Below are 24,040 nucleotides of genomic sequence, written 5' to 3'. Positions count from 1 at the left end.
GACCTCAGAAAATAAGATTAGAAATATAACCGCATTTAAAATAAAAAGAGGAGAAATATTCAATAAACTAATCAAGTTCAAAGAGAGTAAAACCCCTGGTGCGAACGGATTGCATCCGCACATTTTAAAAGAATCAGGAGAAGAGATAGCAGAGGCATTATTACACATATCTGTGTAATTATTACACAATTTGTTCCAAAAAGGTGCAGTGCCAAGAGGACTGGCGGATTGCTAACGTTATACCTATATTTAAGAAGGGAGATAGAACATGTCCAGGGAACAAGAGACCAGTCAGCTTAACATGGGTGGTAAGAAAAATAATGGAATCCCTATTAAAGGAGAAAATAGGAAACTATCTAGAAACCAAAAATATAATAATCAATAGTCAGCATGGATTTCAAAAGGGAAAGTCTTGTTTGACCAACCTCATTGAATTTTTTTACAAGGGTAACAGAGATAATGCAGTAGATGTAATTTATATCGATTTCTAAAGGCCTTCGATAAAGTGCCACATAATAGACTAATGAATAAGGTCAGAGCATGCGGAGTCGGGACAAGTAGCAGAATGGATACCTAGACAGAAAGCAGAGAGTGGAGTAAAGGGGAGCTATTCAGAGTGGCAGAAGGTGGAAAGTGGGGTTCCACAAGGATCAGTGCTGGGATTACTGTTGTTCACAATTTATTTTAAGGATTTAGACTTTGGAATCAAAAACACAATTTCTAAATTTGCGGATAACACCAAATTGCGGGGCGTTGATGGGTGGGGGGGCGGGCAATAGTCAATATGAGGAGGACTGCAACAAATTACAAGAAGACATTAGTAAACTTGCAGAATGGGCATATAATTGGCAAATGAATTTCAACACAGGTAAGTGTGAGGTATTACATTTTGGTAAGAAAAATGAGGTCGCATATTACTTGGAAAATAAGAATCTAAATGGGGTAGAGGAGCAAAGGGGTCTGGGAGTACAAATACACAATCACTAAAAGTAACGGTGCAGGTTAATAAGGCCATAAAAAATGCAAACCAAGGACTAGGGTTTATTTCTAGAGGGATAGAATTGAAAAGTACAGAAGTTATGCTAAACTTGTATTGAACCTTGGTTTGACCACACTTGGAGTACTGCGTACAGTTCTGGTCACCATATTATAAAAGGATACAGAGGCACTGGAAACATAGAAAAATAGGAGCAGGAGTTGGACATTCGGCCCTTCGAGCCTGCTCCCCCATTCAGTATGATCATGGCTGATCCTCTATCTCAATACCATATTCCCGCTCTCTCCCCATACCCCTTGACGCCTTTTGCGTCTAGAAATCTATCCATCTCCTTCTTAAATATATTCAGTGACTTGGCCTCCACAGCCTTCTGTGGTAGAGAATTCCACAGGTTCACCACCCTCTAAGTGAAGAAATTTCTCCTCATCTCAGTCCTAAATGTCCTACCCCGTATCCTGAGACTGTGACCCCTCGTTCTAGATCCCCCCCCCCCCCCCAAAGCCAGGGGAAACATCCTCCCTGCATCCAGTCTGTCTAGCCCTGTCAGAATTTTATACGCTTCAATGAGATCCCCTCTCATTCTTCTAAACTCTAGTGAATACAGGCCTAGTCGACCCAATCTCTCCTCGTACGACAGTCCTGCCATCCCAGGAATCAGTCTGGTGAACCTTCGCTGCACTCCCTCTATGGCAAGTATATCCTTTCTTAGGTAAGGAGATCAGAACTGCACACAGTACTCCAGGTGTGACCTCACCAAGACCCTGTATAGCTGTAGTAAGACATCCTTGCTCCTGTACTCAAATCCTCTTGCAATGAAGGCCAACATACCATTTGCCTTCTGAACTGCTTGCTGCACCTGCATGTTTGCATTCAGTGACTGGTGTACAAGGACACCCAAGTCCCTTTGTACATCAACATTTCCCAATCTATCACTATTTAAAAGTACTCTGCCTTTCTGTTTTTCCTACCGAAGTGGATAACTTCACATTTATCCATGTTATACTGCATCTGCCATGTATTTGCCCACTCACTCAACTTGTCTAAGTCGCCTTGAAGCCTCTTTGCTTCCTCCTCACAACTCACAATCCCACCTAGTTTTGTGTCGTCAGCAAACTTGGAAATATTACATTTGGTTCCCTCATCCAAATCATTGATATCATCCAAATCATTAATGCAGCAGATAAGCATAAGCAGGCATCTGGCTGCTGCCCTTACACAGCACATGAACAACACATGAATCACCGTGGCCTCTGCACTCAGGTCCACGAGGTCCCTGCACCCAAGGCCCCTACACCCGGGTCCACGTGGGTCTCCAAGGCCCCATCATAAAATATACTGCAGTTGGAGGGTTAATAGTGTTTTGTAAATCCGGGAAGTGTGATAGCTGCAGCTGTAACCAATCCTGTCCTCCTTTGGCACAGATATTGCCAGCAGATTCTGAATGAGACTGTCCGGACAGCGAAGCTAACCCCGGTCGCAGCGCAGCTTCAGGAGCTGGAAGGGAGCATCAGCCAGCACATCATCCCAAAAGAGGTAAGACGGGAGCTGGAACTGCAGCAGCTCCGCTTGGCCTCTCACTTTTTAGTTGCTGATTACCTCTCCTTGTTTGCCCTTGCATGGGGTGCAGTTCCACAGACAATGATCACCCTCCTGTACCTCACCTTACGGGTCATTTTATTGTGTGAGCTCAGGTCGCCAACTCTGGTCGTACGTATTCCAGGAGGATTTATCACATGATCTCCTGCCTCCAGTGGCTCCGTCCAATTCCTCCCACCACTGGTTGCCCAAGTTTAATAGCAAGCTGCTTAATGAGGCTGGCACCAGTGCAATCAGTGAGTGGTGTTCCTGTGCCAGTTGCTAGGCAGCACTGTGAATACTTCACCCCAAGTGAGATTGATCAGGAACTGTGCGACCCACCGTCTGTGTCATTCACATACCCGTGTCCTTCTCTTCCTCAGACTCTGGTCATTTACGCCCTGGGTGTAGTGCTTCAGGATGACACATCGTGGCAATTACCTTACAGGTATCTTCAAGCTCTCATTTGTTCCTGTTTACTTTTTGTTTTGTGATTCTTTGACCTCAACAAAGTGACAGGGAATTGAACATCTGCCATGTCGGCAACAATCAGTCCCAGGGCAGGTACAGCCTGGGTTAGATACAGTGTAAAGCTCCCTCATCACTGACCCATCAAATACTCCCAGGGCAGGTACAGCACGGGTTAGCTACAGAGTAAAGTTCCCTCTACATTGTCCCATCAAACACTCCCAGGGCAGGTATAGCTTGGGGTTAGATATAGAGTAAGCTTCCATCATCACTGATCCATCAAACACTCCCAGGGCAAGTACAGGACGGGTTAGATACAGAATAAAACTCCCTCTACACTGTCTCATCAAACAATCCCACGTCAGGTACAGCAAGCATTAGATACAGAGTAAAGCTCCCTCTGTAGTGTCCCATCAATCAGTCCCAGGTCACATGCAGAGCTAAGCGATCCCACAACCAAAGAATCAGATCAAAGCTCTGCAGTCCTGCCACATCCAGTCGTGAACGGTGGTGGACAATGAAACAACTAACAGGAGGAGGAGGCTTCATGAATATCCCCATCCTCAATGATGGCAGAGCCCAGTATGCGAGTGCAAAAGACAAGGTTGAAGCGTTTGCAACCATTTTCAGCCAGAAGTGCCGAGTGGATGATCCATCTCAGCATCCTCCTGAGCTCCCCACCATCACAGAAGCCAGTCTTCAGCCAATTTGATTCACTCCAAGTGATATCAAGGAACGGCTGAGCGCACTGGATACAGCAAAGGCGATGGGCCCCGACAACATCCCGACTGTCGTGTTGAAGACTTGTGCTTCAGAACTAGCCACGCCTCTAGCCAAGTTGTTCCAATACAACTACAACACTGGCATCTACCCGACAATGTGGAAAACTGCCCAGGTATGTTCTATCCACAAAAAGCAGGACAAATCCAATCCGGCCAATTACCACCCCATCAGTCTACTCTCAATCATCAGCAAAGTAATGGAGGGTGTCATCGACGGTGGAATCAAGTGGCACTTACCCACCAATAAGCTGCTAACCGATGCTCAGTTTACGTTCCACCAGGACCACTCGGATCCAGACCTCATTACAGCCTTGGTCCAAATATAGCCAAAAGAGCTGAATGCCATAGGTGAGGTGAGAGTGACTGCCCTTGACATCAAGGCAGCATTTGACAGAGTGTGGCTCCAAGGAGCCCTAGTAATATTAAAGCCAAGGGAATCAGGGGAAAAACTCTCCACTGGCTGGAGTCATAACTAGCACAAAGGAAGATGGTTGTGATTGTTGGCGGTCAATCATCTTAGCCCCAGGACATCGCTGCAGAAGTTGCTCAGGGCAGTGTTCTAGGCCCAACCATCTTCAGCTACTTCATCAATGACCTTCCCTCCATCATAAGGTCAGAAGTGGGGATGTTCGCTGATGATTGCACAGTGTTCAGTTCCATTCACAACTCCTCAGATAATGAACCAGTCTGTGCCCACATGCAGCAAGACCTAGATGACATTCAGGCTTGGGCTGATAAGTGGCAGGTAACATTCGCGCCATACAAGTGCCAGGCAATGACTATCTCCAACAAAAGAGAGTCTAACCACCGCCCTTGACATTCAACGGCATTACCATCGCCAAATCCCCCACCATCAATATGGCGGGGTGACCATTGCCCAGAAATTTAACTGGACCAGCCACGTAAATACTGTGGCTACAAGAGCAGGTCAGAGGCTGGGTATTCTGCAGTGAGTCTTTCACCTCCTGACTCCCCCAAAGCCTTTCCACCATCTACAAGGCAGAAGTCAGGAGAGTGATGGAATACTCTCCATTTGCATGGATGAGTGCAGCTCCAACAACGCTCAAGAAGCTCAACACCATCGAGGACAAAGCAGCCCACTTGATTGGCACCACTCCACCACCTTAAACATTCACTCCCTCCACCACCGGCGCACCGTGGCTGCAGTGTGTACCATCTACAAGATGCAATGCAGCAACTTGCCAAGGCATCTTCGACAGCACCTCCCAAAATGCGACCTCCACCACCAAGAAAGACAAGGGCAGCAGGCGCATGGGAATACTATCACCTCCACGATCCCCTCCAAGTTGCAGAACATCCGGACTTGGAAATATATTTAATGAGTTGGTCACACCGCAGGTAAAGGCTGCACAGGCAGGAAGGGAATGGGTTACCGCCAGGCAGAGTAGTGGGTGCAGGCAGGTAGTGCAGGGGTCCCCTGTGGCCATCCTCCTTTCAAACAGATATACCACTTTGGAGATTGTTGAGGGGGGTGGCTTATCGGGGGAAGACAGCAGCAGCCAACTTCCTGGCACCGTGGGTGGTTCTGCTGCACAGGACAGGAGGAAAAAAAGTGGGTGAGCTATAGTAATAGGGGATTCTATTGTAAGGGGAATAGATAGGCGTTTCTGCGGCCGCAAACGAGACTCCAGGATGGTATGTTGCCTCCCTGGTGCAAGGGCCAAGGATGTTTCGGCGCGGCTGCAGAGCATTTTGGAAGGGGAGGGTGAACAGCCAGTTGTCGTGGTGCATATAGGTACCAACGATATCGGTAAAAACCGGGATGAGGTCCTAAAAGCTGAATATAGGGAGTTAGGAGGTAAATTTAAAAATAGGACCTCAAAGATAGTAATCTCAGGATTGCTACCAGTGCCACGTGCTAGTCAGAGTAGGAATAGAAGGATATTTCAGATGAATACGTGGCTAGAGGAATGGTGCAAGGGGGAGGGATTCAAATTCCTGGGACATTGGAACTGGCTCTGGGGGAGGAGGGACCAGTACAAACTGGACGGTTTGCACCTGGGCAGGACCGGAACCGATGTCCTAGGGGGAGTGTTGCTAGTGCTGTTGGGGAGGGTTTAAACTAAAATGGCAGGAGGTTGGGAACCTGTGCAGGGAGGCAGAGGAAAGGGAAACAAGGATAGAAGCAAAAGACAGGAAGGAGAAAAGCAAAAGTGGCAGTCAGAGAAATCAAGGGTTTAAATCAAACATGGCCACAGTAAATAATAATTCTAAAAGGTCTAAGAGTGTTAAAAAAACAAGCCTGAAGGCTTTGTGTCTTAATGTGAGGAGCATTCGTAATAAGGTGGATGAATTAGCTGCGCAAATAGATGTAAATGGATATGATATGATTGGGATTACGGAAACATGGCTCCAGGGTGACCAAGGCTGGGAACTCAACATTCAGGGATATTCAATATTCAGGAAAGACAGGCAAAAAGGAAAAGGAGGTGGGGTAGCATTCCTGGTTAAAGAGGAGATTAACACAATAGTAAGGAAGGATATTAGCTCTGATGGTGTGGAATCTGTATGGGTAGAGCTGAGAAATACCATGGGGCAGAAAACGTTAGTGGGAGTTGTATACAGACCTCCAAACAGTAATGCGGAGATTGGGGATGGCATTAAATGGGAAATTAGAGACGCGCGCAATAAGGGCACAACAGTTATCATGGGTGACTTTAATCTATATATTGATTAGGCTAACCAAATTAGTAGCAATACTGTGAAGGAGGAATTCCTGGAGTGTATACGGGATGGTTTCCTGGACCAATATGTCGAGGAACCAACTAGAGATCAGGCCATCTTAGACTGGGTATTATGTCATGAGAAAGGAATAATTAGCAATCTTGTTGTGCGGGGCCCCTTGGGGCGGAGCGATCATAATATGATAGAATTCTTCATTAAGATGGAGAGTGAAGTAGTTGACTCAGAGACTAGGGTCCTGAATTTAAATAAAGGAAACTACGATGGTATGAGGCGCGAATTGGGTACGATTGATTGGGGAATGTTACTCAAAGGGTTGACGGTGGATAGGCAATGGCAAACATTTAAAGATCGCATGGATAAACTACTGAATTTGTTCATCCCTGTTTGGCATAAAAATAAAACAAAAAAGGTGACTCAACCGTGGCTAACAAGGGAAATTAGGGATAGCATAAGATCCAAGGAGAGGACATATAAATTGGCCAGAAAAAGCAGTAAACCTGAGGATTGGGAGCAGTTTAGGATTCAGCAAAGGAGGACAAAGGGATTAATTAAGAGGGGGAAAATAGAGTATGAGAGTAAGCTTGCAGGAAACATAAAAACTGACTAAAAGCTTCTATAGATATGTGAAGAGAAAAAGATTGGTGAAATCAAGCACAGGTCGTTTGCAGTCAGAATCGGGAATTTATAATGGGGAACAAAGAAATGGCAGACCAATTAAATACATACTTTGGTTCTGTCTTCACAAAGGAGGACACAAATAACCTCCCAGAGATGTCGGGGAACATAGGGTCTAATGAGAGGGAGGAACTGAATGAGATCAGTATTTGTAGGGAAATGGTGTTAGGGAAATTGACGGGATTGAAGGCCGATAAATCCCCAGGGCCTGATAATCTACATCCTAGGGTACTTAAGGAAGTGGCCCTAGAAATGGTAGATGCATTACTGGTCATCTTCCAAAATTCCATAGATTCTGGAACAGTTCCTATGGATTGGAGGGTAGCTAATGTTACCCCACTATTCAAGAAAGGTGGTAGAGAGAAAACGGGGAATTATAGACCGGTAAGCCTGACATCGGTAGTGGGGAAAATGCTAGAGTCCATTATAAAAGATGTAATAGCAGAGCACTTGGAAAACAGTGACAGGATCGGACAAAGTCAACATGGATTTACAAAAGGTAAATCGTGCTTGACTAATCTACTGGAATTTTTTGACGAAGTAACTGGTAGAATAGATAAGGGAGAACCAGTGGATGTGGTGTATTTGGACTTTCAGAAGGCTTTCGATAAGGTCGTGCATAAGAGATTAGCGTGTAAAGTTAAGGCACATGAGATTGGGGGCAAGGTACTGACTTGGATAGAGAACTGGTTGGCAGACAGGAAGCAACGAGTTGGAATAAACGGGTCTTTTTCCGAGTGGCAGGCAGTGACTAGTGGGGTACCGCAGGGATCAGTCCAAGGACCCCAGCTATTCACAATATATGTAAATGATCTAGACGAGGGAACTAGAAGTAATATCTCCAAGTTTGCAGACGACTCAAAGCTGGGTGGGCGTGTGTGCTGTGAGGAGGATGTCGAGAAACTCCAGTATGATTTGGACAGGTTGGGTGATTGGGCAGATGCAGTATAATGTGGATAAATGCGAGGTTATCCACTTTGGTGGCAAAAACAGGAAGGCAGATTATTATCTGAACGGCAATAGATTGGGAGAAGGGGAAGTGCAACGAGACCTGGGTGTCATTGTGCACCTGTCGCTGAAGGTAAGCATGCAGGTGCAGCAGGCGGTTAAGAAGGCAAATGGTATGTTGGCTTTCGTAGCGAGATGGTTCGAGTACAGGAACAAGGATGTCCTGCTGCAGTTGTACAGGGCCTTGGTGAGACCACACCTTGAGTATTGTGAGCAGTTTTGGTCACCTTATCTGAGGAAGGATGTTCTTGCCATGGAGGGAGTGCAGCGAAGATTCACCAGACTGATACCTGGGATGGCAGGAATGACATATGAGGAGAGATTGGGTCGATTAGGCTTATATTCGTTGGAGTTTAGACGAATGAGAGGGGATCTCATTGAAACTTATAACATTCTAACAGGGCTAGATGCAGGAAGGATGTTTCCGATGGCGGGGGAGTCCAGAACCAGGGGTCTAAGGATAAGGGGTAAGCCATTTAGGACTGAGATGAGGAGGAATTTCTTCACCCAGAGAGTGGTGAACCTGTGGAATTCTCTACCACAGAAGGCAGTTGAGGCCAATTCATTAAATATATTCAAGAAGGAGTTAGATATATTTCTTAAGGCTAAAGGGATCAAGGGATATGGGGAGAAGGCAGGGACAGGGTACTGAGTTTGGATGATCAGCCATGATCTCATTGAATGGCGGAGCAGGCTCGAGGGGCCGAATGGCCTACTCCTGCTGCTATCTTCTATGTTTCTATATCGCAGTTCCTTCATCATCGCTGGGTCAAAATCCTGGAACTCCCTCCCTAATGGCACTATGGAAGTACCTTCACCACAAGGACTACAGCAGTTGAAGAAGGTGGCTCAACACCTTTTCAAGGGTAATTAGGGACGGGCAATAAATGCTGGCCTTGCCAGCGATGCCCACATCCCTTCAACGAATGGGGAAAAAAGATAGAGTAAAGTTCCCTCTACATTGTCCCATCAGACACTCCCAGGGCAGGTACAGCACAGGTTAGATACAGAGTAAAGCTCCCTCTATACTGTCCCATCAATCAGTCCCAGGTTATGTAGTGCATATGCCTTTAAGAGCCCCAGGTGTGCTGTAATGCCGGTAATGGCCACTCGGGCTATATAAGCCTGTATATTGTGTTATATCCGTTAGTACCCCCCCCAGACTTTGCTTAGTAAACACCTATGAACCAACTCCTGTCTTCAGTGTCTCTATCAACACACGGACACTACAGTGGCGACGAAGTGGAAACGGACTTACCTGCAATTCAGCAGCACCTCAAGGACATCGATTCCTCGGGCGTCCAGAAGACTCAAGGAAGTGAAAGAAGCTGTGGTTTCACCAGCTGGCCAAGCTGGTGGCAGGTACTGCGCTAATCCTTCCTGGGCGTCAGGCTGGGGCTCCAGCGGCTGGCTCTACAGCTGGGACAAGCAGCGAAATCGGAGGCAAGCAATAACAGACGGGGAGGGAGCACTCGGGAGACGGCCGGCGCTGCAAGCAGGTCGGCATTCAGACCTAGAGAGAAAGTCCGGCGGGAACGAGTCTCCAAATGTAAATAAATAAATAAAAAAGAACGGAAACTGTGGGAAACAGCGTTGTCATCGGCAGCAGCGGCGGAAAAGCGCGGGAAGCGCCATATCTTTTCTGCAGAAAAGAAAGAAAAGCGCGGGAAGCGCCATATCTTTTCTAAGATGCCTAAGTCTGGCAATATTGATGCTTTTGATAGCGAAATAGAGGATTGGACCACATATGTGGAAAGAGTAGAGGTATATTGCACTGCAAATGGAATAGAAGATGAAAAAAAAGCTTCAGTACTGCTGAATCTAATGGGCGCAAAGGCATACGGGCTGTTACAAAATTTAATCACTCCAGCCAAACCAAAGGACAAGGATTTTAAAGAAATTGTTGATACCCTGCAGGAGCACTTAAACCCAACACCGCTGCTGATAGTGGAACGATTCAAATTCTTCAAGAGAAATCAACACAAGAATGAAAGTAACGCTGATTACCTCACCGAATTAAGAAAGCTATCAAAATACTGCCAATTCGGGGCAGGACTAGCAGATTATCTTCGAGACAAATTCGTCTGCGGTCTCTTAAGTGAAGGAACACAAAAAAGGCTGCTTTCTGAAAAAGATTTAACACTGGACAAGGCTTTCAGTATGGCTGTATCATACGAAGCAGCAGCAAGAGGAGCTGCAGAGATACAACAAAAGACACAGGACTTCGGCACCCATGAAATGACAGGGTTTCGAAAGATGTTATCGCTGCGGCAGATCCACCCATAACCAGAGGGACTGCTGCTTCAAGGACAAAGCATGCATGCAATGCGGAAAGATTGGACACATTGCACGGGTATGCCGATCTGGACAAAATAAATCCACAGACAGGAGAAAAAAAAATCAATAAAGAAAAGTACAGAAAGGTACAAATGATAACGGACAGTAGCTCCGAAGACCAGAAGAGCGATAGCGACTCCGAAAACAAGAGACTAAGCTGTCTCAAATTACATAATGTACTTGCCAAAGATGATTACCAGACCATTTGGGTTACCCTCACGATAGCAGGGTCCCCAGTTAAAATGGAGCTAGATACAGGATCAGCTCTGACCGTAATAAATCGACGGGATTCCGAGAGGCTATTTCCGCATATACCTTTAAAAGACACATCCATTATCTTAAAAACATATACGGGGCAGAAAGTATACCCCAAAGGAAAAATAAGGGTGCCTGTTGTATACAATGGCAAGGAAATACAAAAGTTGTATTTATACATTCTACAAGATGGTGGCCCACCGCTGTTAGGACGTGAATGGATCAGGAAAATACATTTAGACTGGCACTCCATTCAGGCACTGACGGTGACCAGTAAGAAAAAAAACGATGATGACAACATACCTGAACGATTAAAAGACACCTTGGCCAACGCCAAAGAAGTGTTTCAAGAGAAACTAGGAACCTTGAAAGGCATCACCGCCTCAATAAAAGTGGAAGATGCAGCAATTCCCAAGTTTTTTAAAGCAAGACCAGTGCCATACGCAATTCGTCCAGCAGTCGAGGCAGAGCTGGAGAATTTGGAAAATGCAGGCGTATTATCCAAAATAGATTGGAGCGATTGGGCAACACCCATCGTTCCAGTCATGAAGAAAGCATTGAATAATAATAAATCTGAAGAACAGAGAAAAATTCGCATCTGTGGAGACTTCAAGGTGACGGTAAACCCGGTCCTTCACACGGTACAGTATCCTCTTCCGAAGATAGAAGATATTTTCGCCTCACTATCCGGAGGGAAACGTTTCACCAAAATTGACTTGGCACAGGCATATCTACAGATGGAGGTTGAAGAGACCTCTTTAAAAAAAAAATTAAAAAAAATATCTCACGATAAATACACACAAAGGTCTGTACCAATACAATCGACTAGTTTTCGGAGTAGCATCCGCTCCAGCTATCTGGCAAAGAGCTATGGAGTAAGTCCTTGTGGTAAACCACTGTTTGTATTCCACTGTGTACATGCCTGTACATGTCTCGGCTGACTCCTCCCACGAGTCCAGGTATAAAGGTGACTGCTCCACAGTCCCTCTGTATTCTGGACCGGTCGACCACTCGAGGCACACCTTCATTCTCTTGTTAATAAAAGCCTGTTAATTACTCGCTTAATCTCAGTCTTTTGAGTTATTGATAGCGCATCAATTTTATTAACAAGATTTTTATAATGGAGAAGATCCTCACACCAGCGTGCCTGGACTTAGATCATCGGGAGGCGGACTCATCCACCAAGTTTACTCACTGGCTTCGGTGTTTTGAAAAATTTCTGATCGCCTCCGCTGAAACGGTCAAATCGGACGAGGACAAACTGGACGTCCTGACCTCCAAAGTGAACCACCGAGTGTACTCGGTCATCCAGGACGCGACCTCGTACGCGGATGCTATCAAGCTCCTCAAGGACCAGTACATGCGCCCAGTGAACGAGGTGTACGCTAGGCACCTCCTGGGGAGTCGTAAACAACAACCTGGGGAATCGACCGAGGAATACCTTCAGGCACTGTCTGTGCTTGGCCGGGCCTGTGGTTGTAAGGATGTAAATGCCGCCGTGTACACAGAGGAACTTATCCGGGACGCTTTTGTAGCGGGCCACAGGTCCAATTACACCCGACAGCGACTGTTGGAGCAGAGTGACCTCGATCTCAACAAGGCCTCTGAACTCGCACTATCATTGGACGCAGCCTACCGGGGCATGGACGCCTACTCCTCTGCACCGTGGACGCCGCGGGGAACGACAGCCTGGGACACGGTAGGACCGTCTCATAGCGCCGTGCCACCCCAGCCACATCCCAGCAACGGCCCAACTACCGCAGCAGTGTCCCAAGGCCAGACAGCAGTGCCCCAAGGCCAGAAATGCTACTTCTGTGGCCAGGCCAAACACCCCAGAGCGCGCTGCCCGGCGAAAAATGCGATCTGCTCGGGCTGCGGGAAGAAAGGACACTACGCCAGCGTCTGCAGGGCCAAAGCCACCCCGAACCCCAGCAGCGCCGCGTGTGGGCCGTGCGGGCCGCCATCTTGGGCCTCCCCAGCCATGTGCGAACCACCGGAACAGCAACCATTTTGGACGCCTCCAGCCACATGGGGATCATGGACGCCGCCATCTTGGACGACAGCCGGGACGCAGCAGGCCCCCAACACCGCCTCATCTGCTACCCGCAGCGACACACCGACCCCTACGCTGGCCTCCGTTACGCTGGACCAAGCGAGACCGCACCAGCTGGCCCGGTCCACAATGGACATTAAGGTAAATGGTCACGAAACAATCTGCCTTTTTGACTCTGGGAGCACGGAGAGCTTCATCCACCCCGACACGGTGCGGCGTTGCTCTCTCCCAGTCCTGCCTGCACACCAGCGGATTTCTATGACCTCTGAGTCCCAGTCGGCGGACATTGGCGGCTACTGCGTGGTGACACTCGTAGTAGACGGGACTGTGTACGATAATTTTAAACTTCTGGTCCTGCCCCACCTCTGCGCTGCCGTTCTATTGGGGTTAGATTTTCAGTGCCACCTCAAAAGTGTTACGATGGCGTACGGTGGACCCCTCCCCCCACTCTCAGTCCGCAGCCAGCAGCTTCCAAATTGCCCGCCGCGCACCAGGTGCAACCTCTCCACACTCAGAGTCACCCCCCCCCCCCCACTGTTTGCTAACCTCACCCCCGACTGTAAGCCCATCGCCACAAAGAGCAGGCGATACAGTGCCGGGGACAGGGTTTTCATTAAAACCGAAGTGGAGCGGCTCCTGAAGGAGGGGATTATTGAGGGCAGCACCAGCCCCTGGCGAGCCCAGGTTGTGGTCGTTAAGACCGGCGAGAAGCAGCGCCTGGTCATCGACTGCAGCCAGACAAATCGCTACACCCTGCTGGACGCTTACCCACTCCCCCGTATAGCTGATATGGTCAACCAGATCGCGCAGTACCGCGTCTTCTCGACCATTGACCTGAAATCAGCGTACCACCAGCTCCCTAGCCGCCCTGAGGACCGCCAGTATACTGCCTTTGAGGCAAACGGCCGCCTCTATCACTTCCTTAGGGTTCCCTTTGGCGTCACCAACGGGGTCTCCGTCTTCCAAAGGGAGATGGACCGGATGGTCGATCAAAATGTGTTGCAGGCCACCTTCCCATATCTGGACAATGTGACCATCTGCGGCCATGACTTGCAGGACCATGACGCAAACCTCGAAAAATTCCTCTGCACCGCCAAACTCCTCAACCTGACGTATAACAAGGAGAAGTGCATATTCCGCACAACCCGCCTCGCCATCCTTGGCTGTGTTGTGGAACATGGAGTCATCGGTCCCGACCCCGACCGGATGCGTCCCCTTATGGAACTCCCACTGCCTCAAGGCCCTGAAGAGGTGCCTAGGGTTTTTCTCTTATTACGCCCAGTGGGTCCCCTACTATGCGGACAAGGCCCGTCCGCTGATCAAGTCCACCTCTTTTCCCGTGACGCCAGAGGCCCGCTTAGCCTTCCACCGTATCAAGGAAGACATTGCCAAAGCCACCATGCACGCAGTGGACGAATCCATCCCCTTCCAGGTGGAAAGCGACGCGTCCGACTTTGCCCTGGCCGCTACCCTTAATCAGGTGGGGAGACCCGTGGCCTTCTTTTCACGAACCCTCCAGGGCCCGGAGACCAGACACTCCGCTGTTGAGAAGGAGGCCCAGGCTATTGTGGAGGCTGTGCGTCATTGGAGGCATTACCTGGCCGGAAAACGATTTACCCTACTCACTGACCAGCGTTCAGTTGCGTTTATGTTTAACAACAAGCAGAGGGGCAAAATCAAAAACGACAAGATCTTGAGGTGGAGAATCGAACTTTCCACCTACAATTACAAGATCTTGTACCGGCCCGGGAAGCTCAATGAACCCCCGGATGCTCTATCGCGTGGCACCTGCGCCAGCGCGCAGATCGATAGACTGTGGGCCCTCCACAGTGACCTCTGCCACCCGGGGGTCACCAGGTTCTTCCACTTCATCAAGGCCCGCAACCTGCCTTACTCCATTGAGGAGGTCGGGACCATGACCAGGAACTGCCAAGTCTGCGCTGAGTGCAAAACGCACTTTTATAGACCAGACAGGGCTCACCTGATAAAAGCCACTCGCCCCTTTGAGCGCCTGAGCGTTGATTTTAAAGGGCCTCTCCCCTCCTCCGACCGCAATGTGTACTTCTTCAACATTATTGATGAGTACTCCCGTTTCCCGTTCGCCATCCCCTGCCCAGACATGACCAGTGCCACGGTCATTAAATGTCTGAACGACCTCTTCACCCTGTTCGGTTTCCCCAGCTATATCCATAGCGACCGGGGCTCATCGTTTATGAGCGACGAACTCCGTCAGTACCTGCTCGCCAGGGGTATTGCCACAAGCAGGACCACCAGTTACAACCCCCGGGGGAACGGACAGGTGGAAAGAGAGAATGCGACAGTTTGGAAGGCCGCCCTCCTAGCCTTAAAGTCTAGGGGCCTTCCGACCTCCCGCTGGCAGGATGTGCTCCCCGATGCGCTCCACTCTATTCGGTCACTGCTCTGCACTGCCACTAACTCCACCCCTCATGAGAAAATGTTTGTCTTCCCAAGGAAGTCCACATCGGGGACATCGCTACCGCCATGGCTGACGTCCCCAGGGCCGGTCCTACTGAGAAGACACGTGAGGACCCATAAAACGGACCCCCTGGTCGAAAGGGTCGACCTCCACGCCAACCCCCAGTATGCTTACATTGCGTACCCGGATGGGCGGGAGGACACAGTCTCCATATGAGACCTCGCACCCTTGTGGGCCGCAGTAACCCACTACCCACTACCACCCCCCCCCCCCCACGACCCGATATCCAGCCCCAGCAGACGGCGGGCCTGGGCCCTGCGACCCGCTTGACACCTACGAGGACTACACACCAGTGCCCGAGCCTACGCGGGACTCGACGCCGGAAGCTTCACTACCCCTGCCGTCGCCACGTCGATCACAGCGGCAGACAAGACCTCCGGAGAGACTCCAATACACTAACTTTTAATACACTTCACCCCGCCGGACTCATTTTTAAACCCAAGGGGTGAATGTGGTAAACCACTGTTTGTATTCCACTGTGTACATGCCTGTACATGTCTCGGCTGACTCCTCCCACGAGTCCAGGCATAAAGGTGACTGCTCCACAGTCCCTCTGTATTCTGGACCGGACGACCACTCGAGGCACACCTTCATTCTCTTGCTAATAAAAGCCTGTTAATTACTCGCTTAATCTCAGTCTTTTGAGTTATTGATAGCGCATCAGTCCTCCAAGGGATTCTGGGTACTCAATGCTACCTGGACGACATCCTTGTAACAGGAGAAAATGACAACGAGCACCTTGCCAATTTGGAGCAGGTGCTCACTAGGCTGAGAGAACGGGGCCTACGAGCAAATCGCCCCAAGTGCGAATTTTTCCGAAATCAAATATATTGTGGCCACATAATAAATAAGGAAGGGTTGCATAAGTCACCTGAAAAAATTGAAGCGGTCATAAAAGCCCCAGCACCTGAAAATGTTTCACAATTAAGGTCGTTCCTGGGATTAATAAATTACTATCATAAATTTTTACCGAACTTATCAACTCTTCTACACCCTCTTAATGAACTGCTACAAACAGGAGTAATTTGGAAATGGAACGAAGACTGTAAACATGCCCTCCATAAATGCAAAGACTTAATCACATCCGAAGAAGTTTTGGCTCATTACAACCCAAACTCTGCCAATCAGACTGGCGTGCGATGCATCCCCTTACGGCATAGGAGCAGTATTATCGCATAAATTCCCTGATGGCTCGGAATGGCCGATAGCTTTTGCGTCACGCTCATTGAACTCAGCTGAGCGTAACTATGCCCAAATCGACAGGGAAGCACTCAGCCTGGTATGGGGAGTGAAGAAATTCAACCATTACCTACACGGACAAAAATTTACCTTGTTGACTGACCATCAACCCCTCATCTCCATATTCAACCCTAAAAAGGGTGTTCCCATTATGACAGCGCAAAGGCTACAGAGGTGGTCCCTTTTTCTAGGGGCACACCAAAACAACATAGAATACAAGGGATCAAAATAGCATGGGAATGCTGACGGTTTATCGCGCCTACCGTTGCCAACGGTAGAAGAGGCACCTACAGTAGACCTAGTGGAGATGTTCCACTCTACCATAGTGGAATGTCTACCAGTAACAAATTCTGCCATTGAAAGGGAGACGAGACATGACCCGACTCTCTCAAGGGTCTACGATTTAACAGTGAAGGGATGGCCAGAACACGGCGAACCACTGTTGCCAGCATTCTCGCAAAGAAGAGAACAGCTGTCAGTGTGCCGAGGAACCTTGATGTGTGGATCCAGAGTGGTGATTCCACCCAAACTCCAGGATAAAGTGCTAAAGGAGCTTCACGAGGGGCATCTGGGTGGAGTGAAAATGAAGAACCTAGCCAGGGCGTTTGTATGGTGGCCAGGTATCGATGGAGACATCGAAGAAATGACCAAGAGCTGCCTAGGATGCCAGAAGGTCCAAAACGCTCCACCACAAGCCCCTCTACATCCATGGGAGTGGCCCTCATCTCCCTGGCAAAGGGTACACATCGACTTTGCTGGTCCATTTATGGACTCAATGTTCTTAATCGCAGTTGATGCACACTCCAAGTGGCCGGAGGTAATAAAGATGTCCTCCACCACCACGGAAAAAACCATCACAGTATTAAGGACCATATTTGCCAGGAATGGGCTGCCGGAACAGATATGTTCTGATAATGGACCGCAATTTGTGTCCGAAGAATTCAGAAAGTTCTTAAAAAACAAGGGGGTTAAGCACTACACGTCCGCCCCATACCATCCCGCCACCAATGGATTGGCTGAAAGGTTTGTCCAGACCTTCAAGAAGGCCATAAAGGCCATGGGTAATGAAGACATAAAACTTCAGCACAAGGTGGATAACTTCTTATTCACATACAGGAATGCAACACATATGGTTACCAACCAAACTCCCGCCATGATGTTCTTCAATAGAAACCTAAGATGCCGGCTGGATTTGGTCAAGCCCAACATTAGAAGGGACGTGGAGAACCGGCAGGTTCAATGCATGAATGAAAGGCCAACTAGAACCTTCCAGATAGGTCAACAAGTTTTGGCCCGGGACTACCGTACCGAGAAATGGCAGCCTGGAACTATCTGCACACGACTAGGACCACTGATGTATACCGTGGACATCGGAGAAAGCATAATAAGGCGCCATGCTGACCAAATCATAAAGTCATCCGAAAAGGGACAACGTACACCACAACTCTATACATCTAACGATGAAGTAGAGATACCCATATCTACCTCCGATCCGGTGATACTGGAACCCGATGAACCCGACACTGGCATTCAAGCCGAATCAGCCTTGCCAGAAGAACCTACTACACCACCAGAAACTACTACACCCCGAGGCGTTATCCGGACCGAGTCAGGAAGCCTCCTGAGAGACTGACTTATAATTAATTAACTACAGCAATGTGTATATTATTTTTCTTATAACATGTAATTAATAATTACTTAAAATATGATGTACTGGTTAGCTAAAAGGGGAGGAATTGTAGTGTATGTGCCTTTAAGAGCCCCAGGTGTGCTGTAATGCCGGTAATGGCCACTCGGGCTATATAAGCCTGTATATTGTGTTATATCCGTTAGTACCCCCCCAGACTTTGCTTAGTAAACACCTATGAACCAACTCCTGTCTTCAGTGTCTCTATCAACACACGGACACTACAGGTTAGATACAGTGTAAAGCTCTCTCTACACTGTCCCATTAAACACTTCCAGAGCTGGTGCAGCACAGGTTAGCTACAGCGTAACGCAATTATTAGCAAAAATGGGAGGGCACGGAATTGGAGGTAGCCATTTGACTTGGATTGGAAATTGTTTCGGAGGCAGAGTGGGGATAAAGGATATGTACTCAGATTGGCAGGATGTTACAAGTGGTATTCCATGATCTGTTCTGGGGTGTCAACTTTTCACCATACTTATTCATGACTTGTATATCCAAGTTTTCAGATGGCACTAAATTAGGAGGAACAGTAAGTAGTTCAGATGGGAGCAGAAAGTTGCAAAGGGACATATGCAGATTAAGGGAGTGGGAAAAACTGTAGAAGTTCATTATGGGCAAGTATGAGGTCATCCACTTTGGACCCAAGGAAGAAAAATCTGATTATTTTCTAAATGGTGAAAAACTGGAAGAGCAGAGATTTGGAGATCCAAATACACAAATCATTAAAAGCCAATGGACAGGTACAAAAAGTAATCAAAAAGGCTAATAGAATGTTGGCCTTTATCTCAAGGGGATAAATGTCCGTTCCATTTCCCGCACTTCTGCTCTCACCCCTTCCCTTCCCTCCCAGAACCACGATAGGGTTCCCCTTGTCCTTCCCCATCACCCCACTAGCCTCCACATTCAACGGATCACCCTCTGCCATTTCCGCCACCTCCAGCGTGATCCCATCACCAAACACATCTTCCCCTCCCCTCCCCTTTCAGCATTCCGAAGGGACAGCTCCCTCCGCAACAACCTGGTCCACTCCTCAATCACCCCCAACAGCCCCTCCCCTCCGTACCTTCCCGTGCAAGTGCAGGAGATGCAACACCTGCCCTTTTCCCTCCTCCCTTCCCACTGTCCAGAGCCCCAAACACTCCTTCCAGGTGAAACAGCGATTTACTTGTTCTTGTTGCAATCTAGTATACTGTATTCGCTGCTCACGATGTGGTCTCCTCTACATTGGGGAGACCAAACGCAGATTGGGTGACCGCTTTGCGGAACACCTTCGTTCAGTCTGTAAGGGTGACCCCGAGCTTCCGGTCGCCTGTCATTTTAATTCTCCATTCACACTCCCACTCTGACTTCGGCCTCTTACACTGTTCCAAAGAAGCTCAGCGTAAGCTCGAGGAACAGCACCTCATCCTTCTATCAGGCACTTTACAACCTTCTGGACTCAACATTAAGTTCAACTATTTCAGACCATAACCTCTGCCCCTATTTTTTCAGGCGGCAGCTGTTGATGATTCTGCCATCCACATTCGCAACATTTAACCACTCCTGCCTTCCACCCTATCACAGACCATCCCTTTTGTTCTTTCCCCCCTTTCCCTGCCCTTGCACTTGCTTAAAACCTGTTACATCTCTAACTTTTTCCAGTTCTGACGAAGGGTCACAGACCTGAAATGTTAACTCTGTTTCTCTCTCCACGGATGCTGCCTGACCTACTGAGTGTTTCCAGCGTTTTCTGTTGTTATTTTTATCTTAAGGGGGCTGGATTACAAAGGGGAGAAAGTTAGTCTTCAGTTGTATAGCGCCTTGGTCACGACCCATCTGGAGTACTGCATTCAGTTTTGGGCACCACACCTCGGGAAGGATATATTGGCCTTGGGAGGGGGAGCAGCGCAGATTCACCAGAATGATACCGGGGCTTAGAGGGTTAAATTATGAGGTTAATTTTGCATGTCTTAGCTTGTATCCCCTTGAGTATAGAAGTTTGAGGGGCGATCTGATCAAGATGTTTAAAATGTTAAAAGGATTTGATGGGGTTGATGCAGAGAAACTATTTCCTCTGGTGGGGGAACAAAGGGACACAACCTTAAAATTAGAGCTAGGCCATTCAGGAAGGAAATCAGGAAGCACTTTTTCACACGAGGGGTAGTAGAAATTTGGAACTGTCCCCCAAAAGGATAAGGGGAACAATTGAAATTTTCAAGACCGAGATTAATAGATTTTTATTGGGTAAGGGTATCAAGGGATATCTATCAAAGGCAGGAAAATGGAGTTGAGGTACAGATCAGCCATGATGTAATTGAATGGTGGAGCAGGTTCGAGGGGCTGAATGGCTTATTCCTGTTCCTATGTACACTGTTAAACTCCGTCCACACTGCCTCACCAAACACTCCCAGCCTGGGCTGGATTTGAACCCAGAACACAAGGGTAACAGGACATTATCTGGTCCGCTATGGTGATCATTCACCTGCACACCCGCTTTTGGAATAATTGGTTTTGTGGCCAAGGCTTCTGGTGGGGTTTTATGTAGAGAAAAGTCCTGTCACCATCCTCAAATGTGTTGTTCGGATTTTTATCTCTTTATCAATCTCCCTGCCGCTCTTTCATTGGTGAAGGTCCAGCTGAAGACATTTGCTGTGTGAAACTACACAGCTGTCCTCCACATTTAGCACAAATTGTACATTGCGAATGCTAGATGTGTATATTCATATGTAAGGGTACGTGTTTGTGTGTGTGTGTGTATGTCTCCATTCCCCACCTTCAGATACAACCCACGTCTAGAAGGAGTCAATCTAGGATTATGCTGCACCCAGTTTTGGGCTGCACTTTATCCCAGTGACAGCTGTGCATTATTCTGACAGTGACCTGTTTTATTGAGACTCGTCTCCTTGTCCTGCAGGTTTGATCCCGAACGGTTCAACGAGGAAGCTGCCAGGAAGCAGTTTACATTGCTGGGATTTTCCGGGAGCCAGGAATGCCCGGAGCTAAGGTAAAGCAATAAGGTGCTTCACACAGGAGAGATCCAAGTTGTAACCTTTATACTCCTCCAGTACCCTGTGCTGGGTTCAGAGTAGAAATTAATTCAGTTTGTCCAAGCTCCATGTGAAGGAGGAGTTGGTCTCAATTCTCCTAAGGCTTCCTGTCAGACTGTCTGAGAGTGGCCTGTTTTTAACATTTATTTTAGTATAAATCTCTTTCATTGTTTTGTGAATGAGAAAATATGTATCCAAGTACAGTAGTTCTAAATATTTAAAGCCTGCTCATCCCCTTCAGAGTTCATGAGTTGAAACTATCAAGCAATTGCCACCAAGTGTCGGCCAAGGACCAACAATTTGTTTTTCCCTGAACAGGCCCTTTAAATTTGCTGCGCCGTATTTCTTCCAGTGGAACAGCTTGTGAGCAGTCTGCACGGGACCTCGTGATCGGTGCGCGGCCGCGCACCTTAGGGGAACATTGCCAAGGACTGGTTCGGGCTTGGCTGTTGTGCCCTCTGTGGTCGAATAGCCTGCCACTGCTCACCGACTCGGCTCCCTGTGGAGTGTGTCTCCTCAGGTGAGGTACTGAAGGGTGGACCAGTGGCCATGGAAGCAGTGCTCAGGTGCATAGTGGCAGTAGGCCGCTGCCTGTTTTCTCTGCTCCTCTCTGGAGTTCTGCAGAACCTCCTTTAACCTCGTGCTAATACCCCGCAGGTTGATGAGCGCAAAATTCCCAGCAAAATAAAAACATTGAAGAATAGAAAACGAACAACATTAGCATTGGCACACATTAATTGAATCCTTTCTAAAGGAACTCGCTACCACAAGGAGCAGTTGAGGTGAATGGCATAGATGCATTTAAGGTGAAGCTAGATAAGCACATGAGGGAGAAAGGAATAGAAGGATATATTAATGGGGTTAAATGAAGTAGGGTGGGAGGAGGTGTGGAAGAGGTGAACTAGGGTGTGGAGCATAAACACCGGCACGGACTGGTTGGGCCGACTGGCCTGTTTCTGTGCTGTAAATTCTGTGTCGCTGCTTATGTTATTCACTCCCCCATTCAGATGCTGCCGTGCTGTGATGGTGCAACTCATTGAACGTCCCATAGAGTGCGACTGCCTCGCATTGTCTGCTCGATTGGTCTGCTTCTGACCCTTGACTGTGGGTGCTGTTCCCTCCTAATTGCCAGTGATGTGACACCAGTGGCGATAAGGGGACAGCAAAGGCACTTGTCCCATTGGGGAGAGGTTTTGGTCAGTAGTATGTAGACCGTCTGGGCCCAGTGGTTTTATAAGGTCGCTGTACCCACCACCGCCGGTCTCAGCCTGTCTATGTCTCCCCTCCGATAGGTTCGCCTACACTGTGGCTACAATCATGCTGAGCACACTGATCAGGAAGCTGAGCCTGCACCCCGTGGAGGACCAGGTGGTGGAGATGAAGTACGACCTTGTAACTACTCCGAAAGAGGAGGCTTGGATCACTGTCAGCAAGAGAATCTAAGCCTACCCCAGCCAGCCAGCCTGGGGTGAGCAGGGGCTGTTGTGGAAGGCGCACTGTTGGTAGGGCATGGCAATGACAGTTCAGATCCACACAGGTACTGTACCCATCACTTCTGTACAACAGGATTCCTGCTAGTTTCAGCTTCCCAGCCCCTCCCCCACCCCGCTCGCCGCCACTCTGTGAAAACATGAAGCTAACCATGAAGTGACAACGCCTCGTCACCAGAAGCCTTCACGGCAGAACCTTCGTAAGCCCCTCATTGCAGTGGCCGACACTGACGATATGGAGGTTGGGTTGACCAGTCCTGATTTTACTGGAATTCCAAGTACACTCATGTCCGCCTTGTAAGTAAATATACGCAAGGAACAGCAAACGTCACTTAAAACAAATAAAACGGGAACATTTTGAGAGAAACTGTTGGCTGTTTTGGGGAGTGAGAAAGGAGAGGAAGTCGCAATAGCATCAAACGATGTTGGATTGACGTGCATACCTGCTTGTGGATTAATTGGTTTTGTGGCCAAGGCCTTTTGGTGGGGTTTTATGCTGTGACTTGTGAACAAGTCCTGTCACCAGACCGCTCAACTTCAGAGTTTGAGTCCCGCACTGCTTCCACTGATAAAGCTGAGCCAGGAAGGTGCTCAGGGTTCACATCCTGGTTTGTGCTGAGCTAACAGACCCCGGCAAGGAGAGGGTGCCACAGTCGGCCTCAGTGCTCCCCCCCTCCCCACCACTCCCAGGTTAACTAATGGAATAACCAGCCAGGGTTCCCACTCCCGATCACTGCCCAGCGACTCCTGCGTCTGCGGTCTTGGGCTGAAGGCAGGATCGGAATATCTTGCTGACACTCTGCATCCGCAGGAAGACGAGGCTGGCAGTGCCCCAGCAAGTCAGCACTGTCTGGAAAGGGGAGGGGAATGGACCTGTCTGTCAAAATGCTGTTCAACATTGTGTGGTTGTTTGCTGCAGTTATCATGTGTGAGAATGAGACCAGTAGTTATCAGAGTGCTCTGTCTGAATTTCCATGATCATTTATCAATAAACTTGCTGCAAGGGCATTACAAAGGAGTATGTATCCACCTGTCACTGCTGCCTAGAGATCAAGAGACTCTTTATAGACAGTACATGCCTGCAAAGTGTTTAAGCCCTTCACCTTCCCTGCTGAGTCAGTTGTGGCGCTGCCTTGGTCTGGTCTCAGCAGTGGATGAATCAGCCAGCGTTCCCTCCACAGATCAAAGCCCAATCACCCCTACTGGAAAGTGCAGTGTGTGGACAATGGGCAAGGAAAGGAT

At 48.4% G+C, this 24,040-nt stretch overlaps 1 protein-coding gene across 1 annotated transcript in view; it reads left to right on the top strand.

Moving 5' to 3' along the window:
* Positions 1 to 23,816, top strand: part of cyp20a1 (cytochrome P450, family 20, subfamily A, polypeptide 1) — a 76,596-nt gene extending 52,780 nt beyond the window's left edge. Inside the window, 4 exon segments of the mRNA XM_085985610.1 lie at positions 2,419 to 2,530; positions 2,956 to 3,020; positions 21,176 to 21,265; positions 22,601 to 23,816. Of these exon segments, the coding sequence (XP_085841736.1) occupies positions 2,419 to 2,530; positions 2,956 to 3,020; positions 21,176 to 21,265; positions 22,601 to 22,751 (418 nt within the window). The 3' untranslated portion in view covers positions 22,752 to 23,816.
* The last annotated feature ends 224 nt before the right edge of the window (positions 23,817 to 24,040 follow it).

The sequence above is a fragment of the Somniosus microcephalus genome, chromosome 4, assembly GCF_052327205.1.
Source record: "Somniosus microcephalus isolate GS21.2 chromosome 4, FLI_Smic_1.0, whole genome shotgun sequence".
NCBI lineage: Eukaryota > Metazoa > Chordata > Chondrichthyes > Squaliformes > Somniosidae > Somniosus > Somniosus microcephalus.
This window is presented reverse-complemented; position numbering and strand designations above follow the sequence as displayed.